Source organism: Tenrec ecaudatus, chromosome 4 (genome assembly GCF_050624435.1).
Source record: "Tenrec ecaudatus isolate mTenEca1 chromosome 4, mTenEca1.hap1, whole genome shotgun sequence".
In the NCBI taxonomy this organism is placed as follows: Eukaryota; Metazoa; Chordata; class Mammalia; order Afrosoricida; family Tenrecidae; genus Tenrec; species Tenrec ecaudatus.
In genome coordinates, this window is record NC_134533.1 from 17,400,894 (window position 1) to 17,425,769 (window position 24,876).

General features: G+C 56.6%; 2 protein-coding genes across 2 annotated transcripts in view; one reads left to right on the forward strand and one right to left on the reverse strand.

Moving 5' to 3' along the window:
* P2RX3 (purinergic receptor P2X 3) overlaps nucleotides 1-11,848 on the reverse strand; it is a 34,326-nt gene extending 22,478 nt beyond the window's left edge. Inside the window, exons 1-5 of the mRNA XM_075548116.1 lie at nucleotides 11,730-11,848; nucleotides 1,681-1,816; nucleotides 1,216-1,287; nucleotides 971-1,034; nucleotides 212-305 (exon numbers count right to left, since the gene is read on the reverse strand). Of these exons, the coding sequence (XP_075404231.1) occupies nucleotides 212-305; nucleotides 971-1,034; nucleotides 1,216-1,287; nucleotides 1,681-1,816; nucleotides 11,730-11,848 (485 nt within the window). The remainder of the gene's footprint in view (nucleotides 1-211; nucleotides 306-970; nucleotides 1,035-1,215; nucleotides 1,288-1,680; nucleotides 1,817-11,729) is intronic.
* Nucleotides 11,849-13,873: 2,025 nt separating this feature from the next.
* Nucleotides 13,874-24,220, forward strand: SSRP1 (structure specific recognition protein 1). Its single transcript, XM_075545698.1, has 17 exons — nucleotides 13,874-14,021; nucleotides 14,475-14,637; nucleotides 15,291-15,476; nucleotides 16,270-16,375; nucleotides 16,585-16,775; nucleotides 16,879-17,109; nucleotides 17,223-17,326; nucleotides 17,432-17,560; nucleotides 17,691-17,912; nucleotides 18,566-18,638; nucleotides 19,058-19,196; nucleotides 19,319-19,364; nucleotides 21,882-22,011; nucleotides 22,334-22,504; nucleotides 22,662-22,750; nucleotides 23,325-23,511; nucleotides 23,753-24,220. Exons 2-17 carry the CDS (start codon nucleotides 14,584-14,586, stop codon nucleotides 23,822-23,824), a joined length of 2,130 nt encoding a protein of 709 aa, XP_075401813.1. The 5' UTR covers nucleotides 13,874-14,021; nucleotides 14,475-14,583; the 3' UTR covers nucleotides 23,825-24,220.
* Nucleotides 24,221-24,876: the final 656 nt, after the last annotated feature.

Below are 24,876 nucleotides of genomic sequence, written 5' to 3' on the forward strand. Positions count from 1 at the left end.
GGGTGCCAGTCACAGCTTCACCCCAGACACATAGGCCTCTGAGAGCCCCAGCTAAGGACTAGAGGGGCCTGAGGGTGAAGGGGGAGGCATGGGGGACAATACCTGGAGCCACTTCCCCAACCCACGAATGAGCACTTCGAGGGACCGTCAGAGCCTCGGCAGGACTCCCACACTGGCTTAGGGGCGCAGGTGGGTCCCCTCCCCTCCTTACATTTCCACTGTGTCCACCTCAGTGGGACACCAGCCCTGGATCTCACAGGTGCGGAGTGCCGAGCTGTAGTTCACACAGTGGCCAGTGAGGATCCCTGTGAGGGGTGAGACACAACGCCCGCCGCCACTTCTTCCTCACCCCCCTCCTCATCACCTCCTCTCCATACACCCCTTACGCTGCCACCACAGCACCCGACCACCACCTACCCCCACCCCACACCGCCACCACTCCCACCCCAGCCCTACCCCATCCAGGGGCCCCAGGCAGGAGTGAGTCACAGGCCAGGATTTGGGGGAGGGGGCGAGCTGCAACACTTTCACCCTGCACAGGGTGCTCTCTCGCCCCCACATCTTAACAGGCTCCAAGCGCCTGTACCCCCTTTCTTCCCACCACAGCCCACGCTCCTTGCTTCCCAGCCTTCTACCATCTCCAGGCCCTGCCGACCCCGCCCACCCTCAGGGCCCAGACCAACCTCCCTGCTTTGTGAAGCCACCCCGTGGGAACCCATTTCTGGTCCGTGCCTCAATGGCAGCACCTCATGGCTATTGTCCGTCACTCCACCCTGGACTGGACACTGGACACTCTGGGCTTGGCGCCCAGAGGGCATCCACACATGCCCAGGACTATACACAGGGCAGGCAAGGTCTTTGGCCTCTGCCAGCCTGGGGTGGGGGGTGCTACCCTCAGAGTCCCAGCCCCTTCTAACACTCTGGGGTCAGGCCCTCCAGGGGGTGGGGAGGTGGGAAAGGCCGCACTCACCCCCGCTTGCAAAGCGCTCGGGCCGGCACTGACTGTCCGATACGCAGCGGAACTTCTCCTCGCTCTGTGGACACACAGACAGGTGTGCAGCAGGTGTGAGCAGGCACAGATGACTGCGGGGGGGGCAGGCGGGGTGGGGGAACACCCTCACATGCAGTAGGCTCAGAGCGCAGAGCCTCTCTCAGCCCTGGCGCCACCCCCACCCACCCGTGGTCCATCTCCTTGGCCTGCTCCCTGGCCCTCACCTCGGGGCAAAGGCCTTGCGTCTGGTTCTCAGTGACTATCAACTTGGTGATGATGACGAAGACGGAGGTGCCCTGGAGGAAGGAGAGGCGAGAGGGAAAACACCAAATCCCATCGGTGGGGCAGGCACTCAGAGTAGCCGTGCTCGGCAGAGGGAGACCGAAGCGCTGGCCACAGGGCTACGAAGGGCAAGGCTGGGGCTCAAATCCACTGTCTAGCCACTGCAGGGCTGTTGTCAGTCCGTGTGTGTGTGTGTGTGTGTGTGTGTGTGTGTGTGTACTTGGGGGTCCCTGGTACCACTGAGGGTGTCAGGGAGCAGCTTTCCTGGATGCTTGGGACAGGGTGGGGTGGGGGGGGGTGTGTTCCTTCTGGGATCATTTGGCTTGGGAGTCCCATCCCAGTTTCCCTCCTAACTACCTAGCATCAGGAGCCCACCCTGCACCACGGCGGGCTTGGGGACACCGTACCTGGGGTGGGGTCACATAATCAGACACGTCCATGATTCTGTTGGCGTAGCGGCCAAAGCCTTTCACCTTGGTCACCACCGAGGACTCGATGGCCGTGTCCCGCACCTGGTACGCCTTCTCGTGCAAGAAAACCCACCTGAGTTGGGGCAGCAGGGACGCAGAGACAGGGAGAGAGTCCACGGATCCCTCAGTCAGGCTGTCCAGCAGGGCGGCCCAGGTGCCCGCCAGAGCACTTGCCCAATAGCTCTGCCTCTGCCACCACCCCCATGACTCACAGCGCCCCCAAGGATTGTCCTAATCAGCCCTGCCCCCTGCCCCGGGAACACCACAGAGAGTTATCCGTGTCTGTGGGCACAAGCTGTTTGCATTTGACTCAACACAAAACAAATCCCCTGCCACTGAGTCAGCCCTGATGCATAGCGACCTACAGGACAAAGCAGAGCTGCCCCTGTGGGTGTCTGAGGCTGTCCACCGTGGTGGGAGCAGAAGGCCTCCCTTCTCCCCCAGAACAGCTGGTGTGTCCAACTGCTGACCTTGGGAAGAGCAGCCCAATGCGCTGCCCACTGCACTTCCAGGGCGCCCTACACTCGACAACTGACCTACAAATGGAGCCCGTGTGGCGTAGTGGTGGCCAAGTAGGCTGCTAACTGCAAGGTCGGCAGTTTGAAACCGCCAGCTGCTCTGTGGGAGAAAGACGTGGCTTTCTACTCCTGTGAAGAGTCAGTCTTGCAAACGCACAGGGGCAGTTCCACGCGATGGCGGTGCGTGCCTTTGGCAGCTCCTCTGCTAGCAGTTGGAACTCACCCGCAGCTCTGGAGCACAAAGCTAAGGCAGTCGGCTCCAGGAGATTACAGCCTGGGGAACCCGGTGAGGGAGTCTGCTCTGCCCTGTGGCTTCCTTAGAGTTAGAATCGAATGGAGGGAGCCCCCCGCTAGCCTCAAAGGTGGTGGTTTGGACCCACCCCGAGAAGCCCCGTCGGAGAAAGCGGAGGTTGTCTGCGCCCATGAAGCTTGGCAGCCTCAGAGACCTACAGGGAGAGATTTGCCGTCTCAGAAACCCAATGGGGGCAGTTCTACTCTGTCCTCAAGTGCCGCCCGGAGTTGACTTGATAAAGGCTGTGAGCGTTCAGGGCATGGTGCAAGGTGCCCTTGGTGACTAATAACAAGGCTGCAGGCTGGAGTCTACCTGGAGGTGCCTCGGAAGAAAGGCCTGGTGGTCTGCTGCCCTCAGTTCGGCTCTTGCAACCCCCAGGGAGGCAAGTTTTTCCTGGCCCGCATGGACTTGCCCGGAGTTGGACTCCATTCCAGGACAGTAACTGGTTGTGGGGTGGGGGTGGGGCTGGGATGATCAGATTGCTCCTGGGGAGACTGCCCAGTTGAGTCATGCCTGCAAGGCACCCAGCAGGGGAACCTAGACCTCTCTCCATGCCTCCTATGATTTGCTCAGGGTGGACCCTCAGTGCCTGGCACGATGTCTGCGGAAGTCCAGAAAGTATGTGCTGAGTCCGTGACGGCACTTGGGGTCTAGGGAGTTGGCCATCACGCAGCCGCTGAGGATAGAGGAAGGGACCAGAGTTGGATTGGGCAGGGAAGGCCCGCCAACCACCAATTTTATTATTCCTTGGATTGTGCTGCCACCCAGTGGCTATTTACCTGTACTGACGCTGCCTCACAGTCTCCAGGCACGGTGGAGGCCTGGGGCTGAGTGAAGGGTCCATCTTCCTTGCTTACTTCCACACCTCCTTCCCGATTCTCCCCAGCAGCAGGGTCGGATGATCCAATAAGCAAGGGAGGCGCGGGCTTCCTCATGCTTGCTTATTAGTGTGTTGTGAACGGTTGGGACTCGTGCCCACCCGCCCCGAAGCTAAAAGGGCCTCCTTGTCAGGGAGGCGCCTGCCTTTTCATCTGGGACCGCAGATCCCAGGCTGGGAGGCTCCGGCTACCGTCCAGGCCGGGCCCGGGCTGCATCCTTCTCTAACGGCACGCCCAGGGCCAGACAGATGTCTGTGCGGTTAGTGCACGGGGCTCATGACCTCCCGGCCCACAGTGGAGCGAGATGCAGCGGGGTCCAGTGCCAACCCCGTGAGGAGTCCGGGTCGGAGTGTTGGCTCCACAGGGTTTTCACTGGCTGATTTCAGAAGTGGTTCTCCAGACCTTTCTTCCTAGCCGGGCTCAAGTTTAGAAGCCACGCCCAAGTTCACGTCTTTTCTCCCAGGGAGCTGCTAGCAGGTGGGGAATCCCTTTGCCACGAGGCCGAGTGCTTCACCATTGCACCGCCAGGGTTCTCTGCATGAGGTGCACTGGCCGGGGATTGAACCGGGGCCTCTCTCAAGGTAGGCCAGAATCCAACCACCGAGCCACCCATGTCCCCCAAATGCTGCTATGGCCCCCGCTTTACAGAGGGGGAAAAGCTCATCAAGTACATTTGGCCAATGCTGCCTGCTCCTCCCCCACCCCCGACCTCCGCCCGCGAGACCAGTCCACGTGGGTGATAAACAAGCACAGGAGCATGTTGCTGTATGCCTGGCTCTGTGGCATGTGCCCGGCTCTCTCCTTTCCCACTCCCCTTTGATCAAGGATCCCTGTTTGGGAGAACTCCTGGGTGTCAGCCTCGGGAACGGGAATGGAGGACACGGTGGCTTTGGGTGGTGGTGTGTGTGTCCCAGGGTGAAGGTGAGCGTGCCCAGAGGCGAGGTGAGGTGAGGCGAGGCTGAGGAAGGGCTGCTGGGAGGTCGTACAGGGAGGTAGAGCCCTAGAGCTCTGGTCCGCAGCCTGGGCGGCTTCGGGAGGCAGTGAGCACCCCATCTCAGGACAGACGGAATCAGCAGAGGTCTCGAGCCTCCTTCCAGGTGCACTGAGAGGTGGAGGGTGGGCTGTTGGAAGAGGGAGCGGCTCCCTCTGGCCAGGTCAGCAGGCGGGAGGGAGGGGGTACCATAGGCAGGTTGGCTGCAAACCGTGCTGGGTCTGCAAGCAGGTGCCTGTTTGGCTTTCAGTGGACAGTGTCTACTTCCTGGAAGTCAGACCACCTTTATCGAGTGGTGGGGGGCAGTGTGTGTGTGTGTGTGTGTGTTGGGGGAGTCGGGGAGGAGTAGGGGGGGGGACCACAACCCGTGTTGGCAAATGGCTCCTAACAGGCTCCTTCCTTCATTGCTGCTGCTGGATAGGAGGCAACCTCTCGGTTAATGCACCATTAAGAGTTATTCACGCGTGTGAACAAAGCTCTTACGAGCATCACGCTTCTCCGGGAGCCTGCGGTGGCGAGCACCTTCCCGCCTCACTACTCTCTTCTCTCTCTCGGAGGGGGAGGGGGCGTCCGTGGAGAGCCTGTCTTGTGCAGACATGTTACCCGGGACAGGAGTGGAGATCTTGTCCAAATGCTTCACTGTTGGCTTTGGACCCTCGGCTGTGGGGTCCAGGAGCCCTGTTCTCTACTCCCGGCCGAGGGGCAGCCTGGGAGAAGCTCACCCTCCTGGGACTGCTGTCTGTGACTAGCCACAGAAGGGATTCATCTCTGAGTGCCGAGCCAAGGACCGGTTTCCTGAGACCCTTAAACCTCAGGACCCTTTGCAGATGACAAGCAGAATTTACACCATAGGTTTGCAGGCTTTTTTGGCCGACGGCCCCCTTTTCAAAAAGAGAAACAAATAAATTTAAGACACCACACCCCTTGCAATTAAAACCGTTTTTAGGATAGCCCAGCATCCAGGATAAAGTGTAGGCATCTCCTTCTACAGGCCCTGTGGATCATTCCAGCCCCCCAGGGGGGCAGGATCATCCACTTTGGGAAACACTGGTTTGGAGAACTGTTATCACCTGGCCAAGACACCATGCTGGGTGCTTTATGCTAATTCTTTTCATTAATACCCAGATGAGGCAGCGTCTGTTATTAGCCTTAGGTTACAAATGGGGAAACAGAGGCATGGCGGGATGTGCTAACAGTCAAGATCCGACAGCCGGTATGAGGGTCCCTGAGAAGGCACGCCACAAAGACAGGTTGACACAGTGGCTTCCATAAAGAGCTCAAATATCAGAACAAGAACGGCTCAGAATCGGGTTGCTCTGAGCCAGAACCGACTCGATGGTACTGAACAGCACCACCCAGGCAGCAGAACTTCCAACGGTTCAGCCTGGTTGCGTCATGGGTGCCGGACAAGGTAACACCAGAATGGACCTGAAGTTTTAACATGGGGAACGCCACTGGAGCAGCAACAAAATGAACCTCATCTCCGTTGTAGAAAACAAGGGCGTTGGGCGTGTTGCATTGCGATCTTGACTGGCTGAATCAGAGACAATGGTGCCCCAGTTCACAGAGGGCGGCAACTGCACACTTTGAATGTGTGTCACTTTCCAGGGTGGATTACCCAATCAGTAAGGCAAGCACGGGCTCACTTGTGCTTACTGACCTGTAGCGAAGACATTTCTGAGACTTTGATTCTGACTGGCCATATCTAGAAGCGGAATCTCGGCTGTGGTGAAGATAATGTGGAATTATTCATGATCGATTGGTAAGTCGGTCTGCGCTTACTGGGTAACCTGGCACGGGCTGTGCTCCACGCAGTCAGTCCTGGCAACAATCCAGTCTCCAAAGGGCATCACGAGCACTTTTCCCGAGTCTCCCAACCCTGGGCCTCGGCTTGTCATCTTCCCATTCAGGGCTGATGTTCCAGATCACCTGAATCTGTCCCAGGTTAGTGTTGTCATGGCTGAGCTGGTTTGAACCAGTTTAGGGTCCTGCTCCACCCTGCTCTAGTGCACTCAGCCATCACACTGAGGGTGCCTCCAGCTGGGCCCCCCGGGGTAGGACCTGCTCACACTGCCCCCTGGGCTGGCTCCTGTCCTGCCAGCATCTATCTGCTCCATCACCTGGGAGAAGAACTGGTGCAGGGGAGTCTCAAGAGGAAGGGCCCAGGACAATGAGCCAACTCTTCTCTCTTCCTCCTCACCTCTTCTTCCCAGGCTCTGTCTCAAGTTCAGTGGGGAGATGAGGCTGCATCAGAATCCTCCCGCCAAGTTAAATAATGAGCGGAAGAGTGTCAGCGGCCCCGAGGGACCGGAGGATATCATGGAGGCAGCTCATCAGCAGCGGGCGCGCTTCGTTTCCAGAAAGGAGGGGCTGGGTCTGTCTCCAGAGACCAGGGCTAAGGAGATGGGGCAGGACCCAGCCTTGGATTCTTGGCATTTACTCGGCGGCACTGGTTTCTTATTTCCCCTGGTGTCCCTGGTTTATTATTTATAGAGCAGAAGGCGGATGGCGGCTCCTTGGTAGGTGGGACGTGCAGGAAGGAGGCTGGAGCAGGTGGAGCTCCGGCACCTCTGTCCACCACCGAGGAGTCACGGGGGGTGGGGGGAGGCCAGGAGTGGGTGCCAGCAGGGGTGGGGGTGAGAGGGACCCGGCGAGAAGGTGTCCGCTGGGCAGAGGGAGAGGGGGAGGCGTGCTGGGCATCGATGCAGCCGTAATAGTGAGTCACCCCTCCCAGGCTGGCCAGGCGATACATGGCACCTCCCTCCCCACAACATCACGAGAGATGGTATCCTTCCCCCGCTTCCCAGATATGGGGCTGGAACTTAGGAGACATCTAAGGCCACTCTGCTTAGTTTGTGGCTTTGGGCCAGATGCACAGTGCTGCATATTCCACAGGGCTGTCCGCTCCCACAAAGACTTGCCATCTCGGAAACCCGAGAGAGGGTCACTGTGAGTGGGGACCAACTCAGGGGCAGCGGGATCCTTATGGAAGCAGGCAGCCAGGCTGGGCTTTCCGGACCACCACCTTTATGATTTGCAGCTGCAGGTGAACTATTGGTACCCTCCTGGAGATGGCAGACAAAAGAACTCTGGGGACAGGTGTCATCTGGATGCTGTGGGGCTGTTTTGTGTCAGAACTGACCCCCCAGGCGATGGGCTTGGCTTTCTTTTTTTTTTTCGAAGCCCAGTAGCTCCCGGAGCTCAAGGCTTGGTGTGTAGGAGTTCTACCCAGGAGCTAAAAGTAGGCCGAGTATGATGAACCAAAGGCAAGGGCCCTGTTGGCTTAGTGGGGTAAGCATAGGGCGCTCATGGCAAACCCACCAGCTGCTGGGGGGCGGAGGGGGGGATGAGGCAGTCTGCGGCTGTAGGCACTGCGGTCTCAGGAACCCAATGGAGCCACTGTGTGCTGTTTGACAACATTCAACTTGACGGTAGTGGGTTCATTATGACCCACACGGGGTGCGTTTGTGAATTGGGGCTCTCAGGGGTGTGAGCAGCAGAGCAGGGACAAGAGGGCTGTAAATGATCTGAGGGTACACCATCATGGTCTTTCTTCAGGTGACTAGAGCCTCAAAGGGCCAGGAATGCCCTGCCCATTGGCTTGCAGCGAGGCTGTTTCCTCCACAGATCTAGAAACCAATCTGGCCAAGGACTCCAGGGCCTCCAGTCCCAGGAGTCTCCCCCTCCTCCCTCCTCAGGTGCCCAGAATGGGGGACCCTGCCCACAGTGGAGACTGGAGATGATCACCAGGACCCAGAAAAGGCGTCAGGAGCACCAGCTCTGCCCTGGCTTCTCTGCACCTGGGCTGGGTAAAGGCGCCCAGTGCTGACGCAGGCTCAGCCACAGACAAGCAGTCCAGGTTAGCGGCAGGGCTGGGGTGTGTGTGGGGATTCCTGGAGGTGGGGTTGAGGTTGCTGTGAGTCCATCTGAGAGGTGACAGCCACACCTGTGCTAGGTAAACTTGGGCATTTTGTCTACCTGGCAGGGATACTATAGAAGAGATGCAATATCGGTTTAGCTTTACTGTCCCAAACCAAATGGAACTCACTGCCATCGAGTCAATGCCACCCCCTAGTGACCCTATAGGACAGAGTAGAACTTCTCAATGCCCCCACCCAGCACCCTGCCCTGGTGAGGTTTTGAGACTAAAATGACAAGCTTGAATGTAGTAGAAAAAGTAAGACCAGCGGCAAGGATGGCAAGACTTCGTCTTCCACACTTTGGACATCTTGCCAGGAGAGAGCAGTCTCTGGAGAAGGGCATCGTGCTTGGTGAAGTGGAGGGGCAGTGAACATGAGGAGAGCCCAACCCGAGACGGATGGCCACAGGGCTGCACCCATGGGCTGAGACAGGAACAATTGTGAGGATGGCGCAGGGCAGGGCTGTGCAGTGTTTCCTTCGGTGTGTACAGGTCGCCAGGGGTTGAAGCCGACTTGATGGCACCTCACCACCACAGTTCTCTAAGGGAGTAGAAAGTCCGTCTGTCTCCTGAGGAGTGGCTGGCGGCTTCAGGCAACGGGCCCTGCTGTTAGCAGCCCAACAAGAGTCTCCACCACGCCCCCAGGGCTTCTTAGCTTTAGGGTCACAAGTCCAAATCCTTTCAAAGTGTTACGACTGCAGGCTTCCTCCATGCCTGCTGGGTCTCCTCACTGGTTTCTCAGCAGCCACCCCTATCTCCATCGTTGTTAGCTGCTGGGGAGTTGACCGGACTCATGGGGACCCCATGTGGATGCAGTAGAGCTGTTGAGGCGGGTTCAAGCTGGGACCTTTGGGAAGCAGATCACCAGATTGCCTCCCAAGGCCCCACTGGCTGGATTTGAACCACCAATCTTTGGGCTAATAGTACAGAGTCCGCATCACCCGGGAGTCCTTCATCTGCTCCTACCCGTCTCTAGCCCATTGTTGCCACAGCCAGAAGGCTGGAGTCAGTTTCCCTCCACAACAGTCAATATTCTCTCTCTCTCTCTCTCTCTCTCTCTCTCTCTCTCTCTCTCTCTCTCTCTCTCTCTCTCTCTCTCTCTCTCGTTTACCACATCAGTTGCTTCTCATCTACAAGAGATCTTGAAGTCTCCCACCCAGGGCTCACCGCCCCATCTCACACCTCCTTCCATGTTGCTCCTTCATTTCGGCTATAACGACCTTCTTCTCTTCCTTCCACGTACCAGGCTCTTTCCCTGCGTGGAGATAGTTTCTTTGCCTCAGACACTCTTTCTTCCCTCTGTCCCCTTGGCTCTTCCTGCTCACCCTTCGGCTCTTAGCTTAGATGCCACCTCTCCAGAAAGCTTTCTGTGGGTTCCCGGATCAGGACAGATGCCTCTGTGCTGGCGGGGCTCCTACAACTCTGCACCCCATCTGCAAACCCGGAGCCACAGTGGAAACTGGACGTCCGTTTGTGGAGATGATCTGGATGCATGTTCATCTGTTGCGCAGCATTGTCAACGCCACAAGGAGAAAGTCGCTCTGGTTTTGCCTATGAGGCATCCTCCGTCCACAATGCCTAAGCGGCTCCTTGTGTTTTTAGCTGAATGAATGACAATGGATTCCTGAAGTTGAACTGTTCTGGGGTTCCAGTGGCCTGAGATGGGGTTCCGGCAGGCAGGGGGTGGGTTGGGCATCAGAGTGCACTGATGCAATTGGGAGGAGCTGCTCTGTGGGGACCTGTCAGGCACTGAGATGGATGGGTTGGGTATGGAGACGCAAAGGAGCCTCTCCCACCCCTCCCACGGGCTGGGCTCCAGCCTGAGATGGGATTTGTAATGAGGGAGAGACAAGTGCAGGGGGTCTAGTGCAGCAGCCGCCTGTCTCCATCCTTGATCCATCTGCCACCTGAGGCCAGGAGAGCCAGCCCAGTCCCCCAGTGTGCTGAGACAGCTTCCACATGAGCAGGGACCAAAAATACCATCTCCTGGATATAAACAGTCACAGCGTTCTGTACACATATGAACACGGAAGAGCCAGCGTGGAGCCGGGAGTGGAGGGGTTGACCCGGAACGTTGGCAAACATCATGCCTCCGAACACCTCCCACTTGAAAGGGACGACTGGAGCCCACTACAACCCCTTTCTTAATGTCCCCAAAGGCAATGGGTGGACAGCGTTGCCCACAGCAGCTGCAGAACCCAAGCTCTCACAAGCACGCGGAGCCCCAGAATCACTTCACATGCATCTGCCTGCCTATTCCGCATACCGCCCCCCCCAAAAAAAACTCCCCCACACCCTCACACAGCATCCCAGCCTATCAGGCAGGGAGGGCCACTCACACACCAATCCCCAGGGTACATGAACACAGGAGTCATCTCCGACTCGCGTGCAGGAACTAACTCATGACAGTTAGGTACTCGCTGTGGTCTCTTACCCACAGACCCATTGTCTCAGGGAACTCAGAGTCTCCAGGAGACCAGCAAACACACACACACACACACACACACACACACACACACACACACACACACACACTAAAGAAAGCCAGGGAAAGACTTCCTGGTGCCCACCTGGGAGTGAAAACTATCAGGAAGAAAGAAGCTGTGTGGCTCCCCCAACCCCCTCCATTGTTTGCTCCCTAGCCCTTTGTGTGTGGGGAGCCTGGCAGGACTCTGCCTCACCTCCCCATAGACAAAATCAGGGAGAGGCAGGAGGGACTGGATGCACTTCCAGACTCTTGGGGAGGGATTCCATACTATTTGCAGAAAACCACTTTTCTCTTCAGCATCCCCCCCCCTCACCGTGCTTTTCCTCTCCCCCCCCACCCCCACAGGGTAGTTAATCCAGATGAATCCTCCTCCCCAAGAGAGAGAGTTTTGCTCCCTCAAGCTCACCTCCTCCAAGTTACAAGGGAATTCCTTACATCTCCACAGATCCTTCCTGACCAGAGAGCCCTCTGTTCCATCCTGTCACTGACCTCATCGACCTGTCACTAGCTCCCTTGTTTCAGGGTCTGCTTCCTCCGCCCACTCCCCTCCCCCCACCTGCCCTGGGCTCTTTAATCTTTTGAGACCTCAACGAATGAGCAGATGTGAGGGGTGGTGGTCTGTGGGCCATCAGGGAGCCCTCCCCGGTGGAGGACTCTGCTCCTCAGAGTGGGTCTCTACCCGCTGCCGATGACTTACTGGGGCCTCAAACTCATCTGGAGACCAGATCCTGGGTGGACATGACAGAGCTTAGACCTTTAGGAGGTGGGTTCACAGAAGAAAACCCACCCTACCCCTACCTGCCCCCACCTCCCAGTTCCAAGGGGGGCAGCTCAAGAGGCTGCAGACTAAGACTTCCAGGCAGTCCTTCCCACCAAGGGCCTCAAGAGCCACACACTCACCCAACAAAGTAGGAGATGATGAGAAGCTGAACAGCCCGGTTGATAATCCCAATGGTCCAGCTTTTCACAACCACCGACTTCGTGGTCTCATAGGTGAAGAAGTCGGAGAGGCAGTTCATGCTGAGGGAGTGCTCAGGGGTCACCCAGAAGGGGCCCAGGGGCAACCTCAGGAGGGAGAGGTATTCAGGGTAGGGAGATGGAGATGGGGAGAGGTCTGGAGGGGGCAGCTGAGAGGGGTCGGGCAGGGGGAGCCTATTCCTTTAAGCCCAGAGCCCACGCTCTCTCTGCTCTTGACACTGTGGATTGCCAAGAGTCTAGGTCCAGGGTGGGAGGACCCCCTTTTTGTTTGTCTCCACCCCACTCTGCTGTGATGTCACGGCAGGGCTGGGTCTCCAGTCCTGGGCTCCTGATTGCTTGGGATGCAGCTGGCTAGAGCCCTCTGGGACTCATGTTTTATCTGCATACTGTCTACCGTCTCTGTTCCCTTCTTTCGCTGCAGCTGACCAGAGCAGCTGCTTCATGCCCTCTCTAAAGCCCCTGGTAATGTCCCACCCCCAGCCACCTCATAGCCTCTCTCAGCCCGGTAGCCCCTTCATTCCTGAGAGGATGCCTAATGCCATCCTATTCTGCGGGCATCCCCTGCCTTCCTGAGTTGCAGCCTGGGACAATGGGTGGGGGTGGGGGGGTCTCTTGCATGTTTATTAAGTTCTCCTGAAAGGCAGCTGGAGTGGGGGAGTAAAGAGCCACATATTTCTCAAGGCACCTGGCTGAAGTTCTACCTGGAGCATGGCAATTAACACCTTTTAAAACAATGGTCTATTTATTGAAGCCACTCATTAGATTGTGTGCTCCTGGAAGGCTGGGCTATTTCCACTCTGTTCACAAGCCTAGAAATGTGTTGAATGAATACTAAGGTATGATACATGATTTGATGCAATTGAATTTGCTTAGGTTTATCTGGAACAGCCACTCTCCTGAGGTTAAAGGCATTAATTCAGGGGCCAACAACACATTCTCCCTTTGTCTCTTCCTCCAGGGTTGTTAGTAGGCTGACTGCTTCAGGTAAGATAGTCCTGGACATTTTGGATTAAAATATTTTGGCCTAATGTCATACATCTCTTGTCAAGTATTCAAAGGTAGAGTCACTGTGATTATGACTGGATTGGGACAGGGAGGTCAGCTGGACTCTCATCTTCAAGTCATGCAGTTCTAGGAAGCGGCTTTCCGTGCCAAGGTTTTCACATCTGTGAAAGGAGGTTGGGCTTCCTTCAACTCAGATGGGTGTCTCTTCTGGGTCTGGTCTTCTCCGGTTTTGCAGGATACACCCTGGGACTAACAGGTGGGGTCTGGCTTTGGTAGCCAGACTGATGGCTCCAAATCAGTTCTGGCTCCAAGGTGAATCTGACACCAACACTTGAACTCGGTATTGCCGTTTGCCAACCTTTTCCGAGTCCCAATCAAACCCACAGCCACTAGGTCCATTCTGACTTATACAACTCCTACAAGTGCAGAGTAGAATTGTCCCACAGCGTGCATAGGCTGTATATCTTTATGGTACAACATGGGAGCAGAAGGTCTCATCTGTCTCCTTAGGAGAGGCTGGCGGGTTCGAACCGCTGACCTTGTGGTTAGTAGCCCACTGCCATTAGGGTTCCTTAAACTGCGATTATGGGCGTAAGGTTCCTAGGTGCATCCTGTGAATGAACTCCTTTTAAGGAGGGGACAAGTCCCACGCGGCACACTGTCACATTGCCACCAATACCGGCATTCTCTTTGCAGCCAGTGGGAGAGGTCCTTTTCTCCGCAAGTTGAAATATTTTTCTTCTTGTCTCACAGACTCCTTTGTGCTCCACAGAAACCCCTATTGTGCAGGAGAACGGAGGCGCTCGCAGCGAACACACACGTTAAGGAGAGTCCGATGAAGCCAACCTCACGGGTCCCCACTAGAACCCAACAGTCCCCTGAGGAGCAGGGGCTGTAGCATTCTGAAGCCCCCCACTCCCGCCCCCGTGCTCCCCCCTTCTGGTCGCAGCCCACCTCGACTGGCGCGCCGACTTCACCACGCCCTCGCCTTCCCCCGGAAGGGCGCTCTAGGCGACAGCCGCCCCGGCGGACCCAGCCAGCGCCCCTCTAGCCCGCTCCGACTCTATGGTCCGTGCGCGGCTTCCGGTGGCGGGACGCGGGGCCGCGCACGCGGGAAAAAGCTCCCCTGCGTTTCCCCCGCCCCGCCCCCCCTCGTCCCCCAGCGCGCCCACCGCCCGCGCCGGGGCCCTCGCGAGGCTGCTGCTTGAGGTGGGTGGTCGTCGACCTCGTGCCCCGGGAGGGCGCGGGTCCCGCTCCCCTGCGGGACGCTCGAGATGGTCCGTTCCGCGTTCGAATCCGCGGGAAGCGGACGATTCCATTGGCGGGGAGGAGGGGAGAGCGGTGGGTCTGGGGCCGGGGCCTCGGTGGGAGCCCTGGAAGCGGGAGCCCTGCACCCTGAGTTGTATGGGGATGCGTGTGAGGTGCGGGCCCCGAGCAGAGAGCCCGCTGCTCGTTGCCATGGCGCCCGCTGGAGCTCCCGAGCGGGGGTGGGATTGGGGTGTAAGCGCTACTCCAGGCCCGGCTTCCGAGTCCAGTCTGGGCCTTGCCCCGCGGGCTGGGGACGCCGCTGGGACAGCCAGGAGTTGCCACCTGGCTCCGGCGAGGTGTTGTCTTTAACGATTATCTGACCTCCCCCCCCCCCCCCCGCCCCCTTCCATTCAGATTCTTAAGCTGCTGAGTATCTGCACAAGTGCGGAGGAGTTGGAGCCCACCTCCCGCGTCTCCGGTTTCCCTTTGTGCAGCCTGGGGCTCCACCGAGGGCCAGGTCAGCATGGCAGAGACGCTGGAGTTCAACGAGGTCTATCAGGAGGTCAAAGGCTCCATGGTGAGAAGCGTTGGCCTTTAACTCCGTGTGTGTACACGCGAGCGAGCTTGCTCTATGGAGGGAAGGGGAAGTGTGCGCGTGTTAGTTAACGGAGCTTGCTTTAATGATGCTTCCTACTCCGCCAAGAGAGGATCCCGCGGATTCCCTGTCAGACCTCTGCAATAAAGTGGAGATCAGAATAAAGCAAGTCACAGCTTTCTTTTTGGCTGTTTCCCGGCGCACAGAGAGGTTTTAGTCATGCCGTTGGAGGTGTAGAGTAGTATGATGAAAAAGCTGGAGCTCCCGTGAGGAATAGCGAAATGTGATAGTGCGCGCACACAGTGGCCGCAGAAGCCGTTGCTAAAGGATAGAAGCAACCGCTGTATCTGCAAAGTGCATTGGAGAGGTGATCACATAAGGCGCACCTGGTGAATTCCTAGTAAAGGCTGTGTATCTTGGGGTAACAAGGCAACTTAAATGCTCATCCTTCCTGAATCCTGTCACAGAAAACTAGGCCTGCCAGGGTGCGTGGGGTCTAGTGCCAGGCTTAGACCCCTGGCTTCCTGCTGGCCCCCACCTCTTTAGCTGCTGTTCACTGGCTGTCCCACGCACAGCAGACTGGGGTGTTGGTGTGGCATGTTACCTCCCTGCATCTGCGCCTCCTTTTCCAACAGAATGATGGTCGACTCCGGTTAAGCCGCCAGGGCATCATCTTTAAGAACAGCAAGACGGGCAAAGTGGACAACATCCAGGCTGGGGAGCTGACCGAAGGCATCTGGCGCCGGGTTGCCCTGGGCCACGGCCTTAAACTGCTCACCAAGAACGGCCATGTCTACAAGTACGATGGCTTCCGAGAATCGGTGAGCTGCCCTTTTGCAATAAATCCCACTCTTTGCTGTGCTGTCTGGTAGCTTTTAATCTCTTAGAGAGCTCTGGGGAGCCCTGTGTCGGATAGTCATGTCATTGCCTTCTGGGGCCTTGAGAGCAGGCCAAGCGTCATTTTCAACTACTGGCCACAGATCGGTGATTTGAGCCTGACGTTGCAGTGCTACAGAAAAGAGGCCTGTCCATTGCTTCCCCAAAGAACGACTAGGCCTCAGAAGCCGGTGGAGCAGTGTTAGTCTGTAATGCTGGGGTCACATGGAGTCAGAATCAACGTGGTGGCGGTGGGCCCTGGTGTTGACTGTTGGAGCGGGGGCATCTAGGCCACCGAGCTGTCAGGACGCCGTCAAGGGTCTTGTGTGCCTCAGCTCCGGAAGATGCCCTCTTCTGATCAGATGGCGGGTTTCACACGCGGCCCTTACGCCGATCGAGCGTCTCAGCATTGTAGCTTTGCTATTCCGTGTTGAGCTGCTTCTGAGTCGGGACTTCGCCTCATTTTGATTCCACTTAACGTGGTACCTGTGCAGAATTAAAAGTCTGATGGCACTGAAGGCCCACCACCAGGAGGTCAGTTCCTAATGTCTCCTTTCGCCCAGCATGAGGTTCGTTTCCCCAAAGCAATCTTGGTCAACAGCCTTGTAGACGCTTTCTTGCTGAGACTCAAAGAAAGCATCTGTTGGGGCGGTTTCTCAGAATCAGCACCATGGGCCATCCAGGTCTGTTTCAGGGCACGGCCTTACTGGGGTGTTTTCCTCCCCTCCCCCCCCACAGGAGTTTGAGAAACTCGCAGATTTCTTCAAAACTCACTATCGCCTTGAACTGATGGAGAAGGATCTGTGTGTGAAGGGCTGGAACTGGGGGACGGTGAAGTTTGGTGGTGAGTCCTGGGGGGCCTGATGTTTGGGGACAGGCTCACTATTCCCTGCCACAGTCTCTGGCTGGTGATCTGCTTGTGTGTTCTTTGTGCACTGGGGTGCGGCGTGAACAATAGCTTGCAGCGCTCACAGTCTGGTGGGGATGGCGGCGGGGTTCATGCAGGTTCCAGAAAGAAGTTTGTGGCTTGATTCCACCCCCTCCTCCTTACAGGGCAGCTGCTTTCATTTGATATTGGTGACCAGCCGGTCTTTGAGATCCCCCTCAGCAACGTGTCCCAGTGCACCACGGGCAAGAACGAGGTGACGCTGGAGTTCCACCAGAACGACGATGCCGAGGTCTCCCTCATGGAAGTACGCTTCTACGTGCCTCCCACCCAGGAGGACGGTGTGGACCCCGTGGAGGTGAGCCCCGCCCCTGGGACGCTTTGGGGGCAGACGGTGCTGAGCAGGCCTTGGCTAGGCCGGGAGCCGGGCTTGCCGTCCCCTAACCCAAGGGCTTCTGCAGGCCTTTGCCCAGAACGTGCTGTCCAAGGCCGACGTGATCCAGGCCACCGGCGATGCCATCTGCATCTTCCGGGAGCTGCAGTGCCTGACTCCCCGAGGCCGGTATGACATCCGCATCTACCCCACCTTTCTCCACCTGCACGGCAAGACCTTTGACTACAAGATCCCCTACACCACCGTTCTCCGCCTCTTCTTGCTGCCCCACAAGGATCAGCGCCAGATGTTCTTTGTGGTAAGCAGCGTCCACTGGTGGGGGCCTGGCCCATGCTCGGGGTTCTGTGTTGGTGGAACAGCAGGTTTCTGTGGAGCATGTTGGTGCTTACCCTCACCCCGTCTTCTTACCAGATCAGCCTGGACCCCCCCATCAAGCAGGGCCAGACCCGGTACCACTTCCTGATCCTCCTCTTCTCTAAGGACGAGGACATCTCCTTAACTCTCAACATGAATGAGTGAGTGCCTCCTGGGACTGGGAGATACTGCTGGGGTCTGGCCGGGTGGTGGGACTCCCTTGGCAGGTGGCAGTGCTCGTGTTGCGACCTCTCCTCTGATTCCAGGGAAGAGGTGGAGAAGCGCTTTGAGGGGCGGCTCACCAAGAACATGTCGGGGTCCCTCTACGAGATGGTCAGCCGCGTCATGAAAGCCCTGGTGAACCGCAAGATCACCGTCCCGGGCAACTTCCAGGGGTGAGCATGTGGCCAGGGGCGGGGGCCTGGGGCCATACGTGTGTGTCACAGCTATTGGAGGGTCCCCTTGTGTCGCCCACGCTCTGGCTGGTGGGTCAGTGTTGGCCAGCTTCCCTGTCCCCCTCACCAGGCACTCTGGGGCCCAGTGCATCACCTGCTCCTACAAGGCGAGCTCGGGGCTGCTGTACCCGCTGGAGCGGGGCTTCATCTATGTCCACAAGCCGCCTGTGCACATCCGCTTCGATGAGATCGCCTTTGTCAACTTCGCCCGCGGCACCACCACCACGCGTTCCTTTGACTTTGAGATTGAGACCAAGCAGGGCACTCAGTACACCTTCAGCAGCATTGAGAGGTAAGCACCTTCTGGCCCACCTGTGCCTGGGAAGTCGCGTGGCCGCCGGCCCTGACCTGACTTCTCCAGCGTTGGGCTAGGTTGTTTATTGGGCTTCCGGCTCTTCTCCGGAGGACTCTGCATCCAGAAGCCGTGCCGGCGGTTCTGCGAGCGTTCCGGTAGCTGTCCTTGTTCAGTGCCAGCCTTTCTCCTCCTTCATTCCCCTCTCCCCCATGGAAATGCTATCTCTTTCCTGGAACGAGCTTCGTTCTGAGAACACAGCAGCTGAGGCTGACGAGGGCTCACTGCAGGCTAGATACTTGATAACCATCTTTACATCTTGTCCCTCTACAGCATCCCTCTGGAGGAGGAGACGCAGACCAGCAACACACTGAAAACTCCCCCTTGCACGGCGCTCTCACTGGGTTGTGTTCTTTTAGGGGCTTCAAGATGTTTGCAGGGGGAAATCCTTTATCTCCTCATCCTGTTCTTCACGAACTCTGAAGCCCCTTCAGATATGTCTCCCTGCCTCACCTGGCTTCTTGTCCAGGACTGTCCTGAGCGTCTCTGAGCTGGTGGCTTAGACATTTGTGCCCAGAGTGGGGTCTCCCCTCCCTGGCCCCCATCTGCCCTGGCCTGACCCACTTGGTCACCGGGTATGTCTCTCCTCACAGGGAGGAGTATGGGAAGCTGTTTGATTTTGTCAACGCCAAGAAGCTCAACATCAAAAATCGCGGACTGAAAGAGGTACCTGTGCGTGGGGGAGGAGGGGACTCTCGCCTGCCCTGTAGGTGGGGAGAGGCAGGGAGTTTCCCGACTTCCTTTTCCCGACTCTTTCTTCTCTTCTCACCCTTATAGAAAAAAGAGGTGCGTGTGACCCCTTCCCCTCCTGGTGCAGGTTTCCTCGGCATGGCCTTAGCTCAGTCTCTGCAGCCCCTCAGGGCTCCGTGGGGCTGGGGCAGGGAGGGGCTTGGGCTAACCCAGCCGGGCAGGAAGTACTCGGGGCACAGGCCCTGCACGTGGCTGTGTGTGGACACCCTAGCCCCAGGGCCTTCTGGGGCTGCTGCTCTGACCTTACTCACAGGCATGGGGGCGTGTTGTTTGAGTGCAGGGGTGCCAGAGCCCGGGCGAGCCCAGGACCTCAGTCCCCGGTCTTCTCTGACTAGGGCATGAACCCAAGCTACGACGAGTATGCTGACTCAGACGATGACCAGCACGATGCCTACCTGGAGCGGATGAAGGAGGAGGGCAAGATCCGGGAAGAGAATGCCAATGACAGCAGTGATGACTCTGGAGAAGAGACTGGTGGGGGCTGGGTGCCCCTTGAGTGCTGGGCGTGGGGCCTGGGTCCAAGCTGGTTGTCTTGGTGAGGCAGCAGGCTCCCCACTGAGGCAGAAGCTGATGTACCCTGTGTTCTTTGTTTTCAGATGAGTCATTCAACCCGGGTGAAGAGGAGGAAGATGTGGCTGAAGAGTGAGTTTGGGCTGCACCTTGTTGGGCTGAGAGGGTGAGCTGTGAGTGCAAGGGAGTGGGAGTTGTCTGGACGTTTCCTCGTGTCCTGGCCTCAGGCATTGACCCACGGTAGAAAGGGGACAACCTCCAGTGAGGTGACACCACATGAGCGTGCATCAGAAAGCAGCAAGGGCTGTGTCTAGGTGCGAGGCATGGCTAGAAGCTGGAGGGGGAGCAGTTACTTCCTTGCTTCTTAGTTGGGAGACCTGAGCTAGATGAGTGAACCTCGGTTTCCACATCTGTACAATAGCAGTCATTCCCTCGCTCCCTCATGTTGTGTTTGTTAGGACTCTGGTTGCTCGTGTCAGACACAGAAGTGAAGCTTCTTGCACCTCCAGTGGCAGCCCAGCTCTGGGCAGGCTCCACCCCACTGGTGCAGCACCATGGAGGGAGCGAGTGGATGGCAGTGCGCTGCCTCTGGCGTCTGTTGATGGTCAGGTGTGCGGGGTCTGGTTCTACATCTCGTGGGAGTGCTTCTACTCGTGCGCCTGGGCTGTGGGTCAGGTTTGCAGCGTTCTGGTGGGTGCCCCAACTGGATAGTGCCCGCCTTTAGTCTGCGGCTGGTGGGAAGCTCACGGACCAAGTCTAGGCTGGGTGACTCTCAGGCAGAACTTCTGGGCAGCGGAAGGCCCAATGTCCACCAGCTCTGTGCCCCATACTTCGGAAGGGCAGCAGTGAAACCTTGTGAAAGTGTCCGCACAAAAGGTCAGCCCCACAGGAGAGAAGGCGGCCCAGCGACGGCTGAGGAGGCCGTCTGTGCGGGCAGGCCGTCAGGTGTTCACTAAGTTGGCAGGGCCCCTGGGGCCCCTGGGTAAAACGATTGGCTGCTTATTGGGAGGGCACAGTGGGAGCCCATCAGTCAGTGGTGACAGTGTGGCCTATATGAGTCGGAATCCACACAGGGGCGGGGTTTCCAGTTTATTTTTACTTACTTGTTTTCTCAACTCTTTCATTCACCCATATTCTAACTTAACTCATTCATTTTTTGCTTTTTTCACACAATTTTAATTTTTTTATTTTGTTGGGGGCTCATCCATGGTGCCAAGCACATTTGTACATATGCTGCCGCCATCATCCTTTTCAAAACATTTTCTTTTTTGGTATCAGCGCATTTTTACCCTTCTCCCATCCTCATGAACCGTGATAATTTATAAATTATTGTTTTCATCTCTTACACAGTTCACTTCTGTTGTTTGTCACCCTGGGTGGGGAGTTCTCTGTCGATCATTGCAATCAGTTCCCACTTTCTCCCCTGCTTCCCCTCTACCCTCATGGTACTGTTACTTCCATTGTTCCTCAGGGCTTGGCTGTCCTGCTGGGGTTCCGTGTGTCAAGAGCTCTTACCTGTACCAGTGTACATGCTCTCGTCTAGCCAGATTTGTGAGGTAGAACTGGGGTCATAATAACGGGGGGTGGAGGAAGCATTAAACTAGAGAAATGTTGTGTGTTTTGTTGGTGCTACACTGCACCTGGCTGACTTGTCCCTTCCTTGTGACCCTCTGTGAGGGGATAGGTGTTCAATTGTCTACAGATGGGCTGTGGGTCTCCACCACCCACCCGCACCTTCCAACCCCGTTCACATCAATATGATTGTTTTGCCTGATACCTGATTCTGTTGATACCTCGTGATCACACAGGCTAGTGTGCTTCCATGTGGGCTGTTGCTTCCCAGCTAGATGGCTGTTTCTTTAACTTCAAGCCTTTAAGACCCCAGATGCTACAGCTTTTGATAGCTGGGTACCATCAGCTTTCTTCACCACATTTGCTTATGCACCCTTTTTGTCTTCAGCGATTGTATCTGGAAGGTGGGCATCACAGAATGCCAGGTTATTAGAACAAAGTGTTCTTGCATTGAAGGAGGACTTGTGTAGAGGCCCAATGTCTACCTGCTACCTTAATACTTAATATATACATACATAGGTCTATATCCCTATCGTTAAGTATATATTTACATATGTATGTGCCTGTATTTAGACCTCTATAAATGTCCTTGCCTCCTGGTTCTTAACCTATATTTCCTTTCACTCTCTTCCTAAGCCACTATCATGTTCGACCTTCATTCGGCTCTCAGTAATTCCTTTTAGCTACATAACACTTGATGAATCCCCACCAGGCATCCTACAACCTCTTCGCCATTGATTTTGAAATCACTTGTTCACTTATTCTTTTGTTTTAAACTTGGTTGGGCTGAAAAATTGGATTTCCCAACTTTCGATAGCAACAAAACTGTCCCTTTGGAAAAGGCTAGGGCAGATTAAGGGCATTCACCCACAGGAAGTGGTGACGGGGGTTCGATTCCGACCAGGCTGAGGCAGCCCTTCTGGCTGAGCTACCTGGAGATGAGTCAGACCTTGGCCAGGAGCAGCAGCTGAAACTCCTTTGTGTGTTCCGTTTCCCCTCGTGGGGCCTGGATTTGGGGTCTTCCCGTCTTGAGGCAGGGGCCAGTGTTCTCCTGCCTGAATCCCCGCGTGTTGGCAGGTTTGACAGCAATGCCTCTGCCAGCTCGTCCAGCAACGAGGGTGACAGCGACCGGGAAGAGAAGAAGCGGAGACAGCTCAAGAAGGCCAAGATCGCCAAGGACCGCAAGAGCCGTAAGAAGCCTGTGGAGGTGCGGACTCGCCACCTGGCTGGCGGGTGTTGAGGGAGGCCACTCTCTGCCGCCTCTCCTGCTCTCCACCAGTGAGACCTGTACGTTGGTCCTCCTGGGGCGGCCAGAGTAGGGCCTGGAGGAGTATCTTCTTGGTGATCTTTCACTCTGGTCCGTGAGGTACAATTCAGCTTCTGGGGGATCTGAATGAGGTGCTGGGAGCCTGCTCCAGACTCCTTTGCCGGGCTTTTTAATCCCAAGTCGGGGCTCCTGAACATTTCCTGGGGAGAAGTGAGTCCTTTGGGTGATGGACCCCAGAGACGTGTGGGCTCTCTTGGCACAGGTGAAGAAGGGCAAAGACCCCAATGCCCCCAAGAGGCCCATGTCTGCATACATGCTCTGGCTCAATGCCAGCCGGGAGAAGATCAAGTCCGACCACCCGGGCATCAGCATCACCGATCTCTCCAAGAAGGCAGGCGAGATCTGGAAGGGCATGTCCAAAGAGAAGAAAGAGGCAAGTGGCGGCAGAGGTGGGGAGTGGGTACTGGGCTGGAGGGAGGCTGTGAAACTGACTGAGAGCAGGGAGGGGGCCAGTGGTGGAACGTTTCAGTCTGTATAGGAGGGCTTCCTTTGTGCTGACTTTCCCTTGTGCTTACGACTGTGTGCGACAGGAGTGGGATCGCAGGGCTGAGGAGGCCCGGAGGGAGTATGAGAAAGCCATGAAAGAGTATGAAGGGGGCCGGGGAGAGTCTTCCAAGAGGTGAGTGTCTGGAACCGAATGGCCCGGCAACTGCTCTTTTGGCTGATGCTTCTTTGCAGGTCAGAGTTGAGAAGTGGGGTGTTCAAGGTAGGTAGTAGCTCTGCCGCCCACTGCCTTAGGCTAGTGCGTCTGGGTAGGCAGCTGCCTGAGTGTGGGTCACAAGCTAGGGCCCTCTTGACCCATTTGCCTGGAGGATCACTTTTGTTCCAAGGAATGGAGAATCAGAAAACAGAATCATTACTCTGAAATATAATGCCTAGTTCCTTTAAGGTTCCCTGCCCCCACCCCCCCACCTAAAGATATGACCAGAGATGTCAGATAAGTGCTGTCTAGGGGGCTGCCTCAGGCTGTGATATCTGGCTCTTCTGGCGTGCCTTCACATGTGTTGCTCTGTCTTGGGGTCCCTTGGCTGGCTGTGTGTATCTGCAGTGACATGGACAAGGTGGCTGGGACCAGGAAAGGGCCCTGATAGAGCTAGAAGTTGATGACAGGGGTGTGTGGGGGGGGGTGGGGGTGTGTGTGTGGGGTGGCTGATGACAGGAGGAGCCTGAAAGCCCCTTGTGCCCTAACATAGGGACAAGTCAAAGAAGAAGAAAAAAGTCAAGGTAAAGATGGAAAAGAAGTCAACACCTTCGAGGGGCTCATCATCCAAGTCATCGTCGAGGCAGCTGAGTGAGAGCTTCAAGAGCAAAGAATTTGTGTCCAGTGATGAGAGCTCATCAGGAGAAAACAAGGGCAAGAAGAAGAGGCGGGGGAGTGAGGTGAGCCCGGGTCTGGGCTGTGGGGCCATGCTGGCTGGCTAGAAAGTGGTGGGAGGCCTGGTCTTTTGGGCCTGGGGTTGTGCAAGCATGGGGAGGTACAGAGGTGGCCTTCTGAGGTCCTGAAGGTGGGTGCTGGAGTTGTAGGGAAGGGTTAAGGAATTGGGGGCCTTTGGCCACTGAAACGTGGCTAAGAGGGTAGGGTGTCCAGGGCTTTGCCTCTGAAGAGACCTTTGGTTTTCAGGACTCGGAAGAAGAGGAACTAGCCAGTACTCCCCCCAGCTCAGAGGACTCGGCGTCAGGCTCGGATGAGTAGTGAGGGGAAATGTCCCCCTGCTTGCCCAGTCACACTCCAACAAATCTCCCCACCCATGTTTTGGTACCAGCTTCTCCCCATCACTTGGATTTTGGGCCACCTGTCCAAGGTCTCCTGGCAGTATGCACTTTGCTGGGGCGTAGGTATCCTCTGCTGCTTCACAAGATGGCTCTTTTCATCTGGGGAGAGAGTGGGTGGGAAGCAGGGCAGAGCAGGCTCCAGGACCCCCGGGCCTGCTCTCCTGACCTTGCGGGTGTGCTGCCTTTGAGACCTGTTCAAGGGTGCAGCGGGGGGCATGTGAGGATGGGCCTGGGGCTCCTTGTGGGGGCCTATTTCTACTTTTATTTTGTATTTCTGGTCTGTGAAAATCATTTAATAAAGGGAACTGACTTTGGAGACCATGTCCTGCTGCCTTCTCTGTGGCCCTGCTTTTCCTGGTCTGCGGCACTGCCCTGGCGGGGCAGGGCTTAGCCCACAGCCGGGAAGCAGGTCTCCAGGTACAGCCTGTTCTCTTCCTAGCTGGACAAGCATTGGTTTTCACGCTCTTCTGCCGGGATGGGCCACCTGAGAGTGTAGAAATGAGAGCTGATCTGATTAGGAAGTCTCTCACAGTTCCACTCCATTAGCCTGGCAGAGGAGGCAGCTTCTGGCTCCATCCTGAATCTGAGTCAAGGGTCTTTCTAAGGGTTTAGATAATTGAATCAGGCATTAGAGAATTGAATTTGACCAGGGAAGTGGAAACCTGAGCCTGGAGATTTGGGGAGGAGAAAAGGGGGAGTGAGTGAGTGAGTGTCCCATGGGGATACGGGAATGATAAGGTGTGTGTATGTAAACCTATATTACTAAGGGGGTGGGGGTGCAAATTTGGGGGGGTCGAGAAGCGCTCCAGGAGGCCGAGCAGGAGATAGCGAAGGTAAACAGGCCATCAGTCTTCCTACCAAGCCCACTGCAGGAGGACCGATTCCAACACAGCGACCCTGCAGATTGACGCTGTCGCTTCAGAGTGGCTGGTGGGAGGATCTGCACGCTTGGTTCGCAGCCGACTGCTTTAA

Coding starts and splice junctions, on each gene's coding strand:
- SSRP1 (XM_075545698.1), top strand. CDS start 14,584: ATGGCAGAGACGCTGGAGTTCAACGAGGTCTATCAGGAGGTCAAAGGC. Junction 15,477..16,269: donor ACGATGGCTTCCGAGAATCG/GTGAGCTGCCCT, acceptor CCCCCCCCACAG/GAGTTTGAGAAACTCGCAGA. Junction 18,639..19,057: donor AAAATCGCGGACTGAAAGAG/GTACCTGTGCGT, acceptor TTCTCTGACTAG/GGCATGAACCCAAGCTACGA.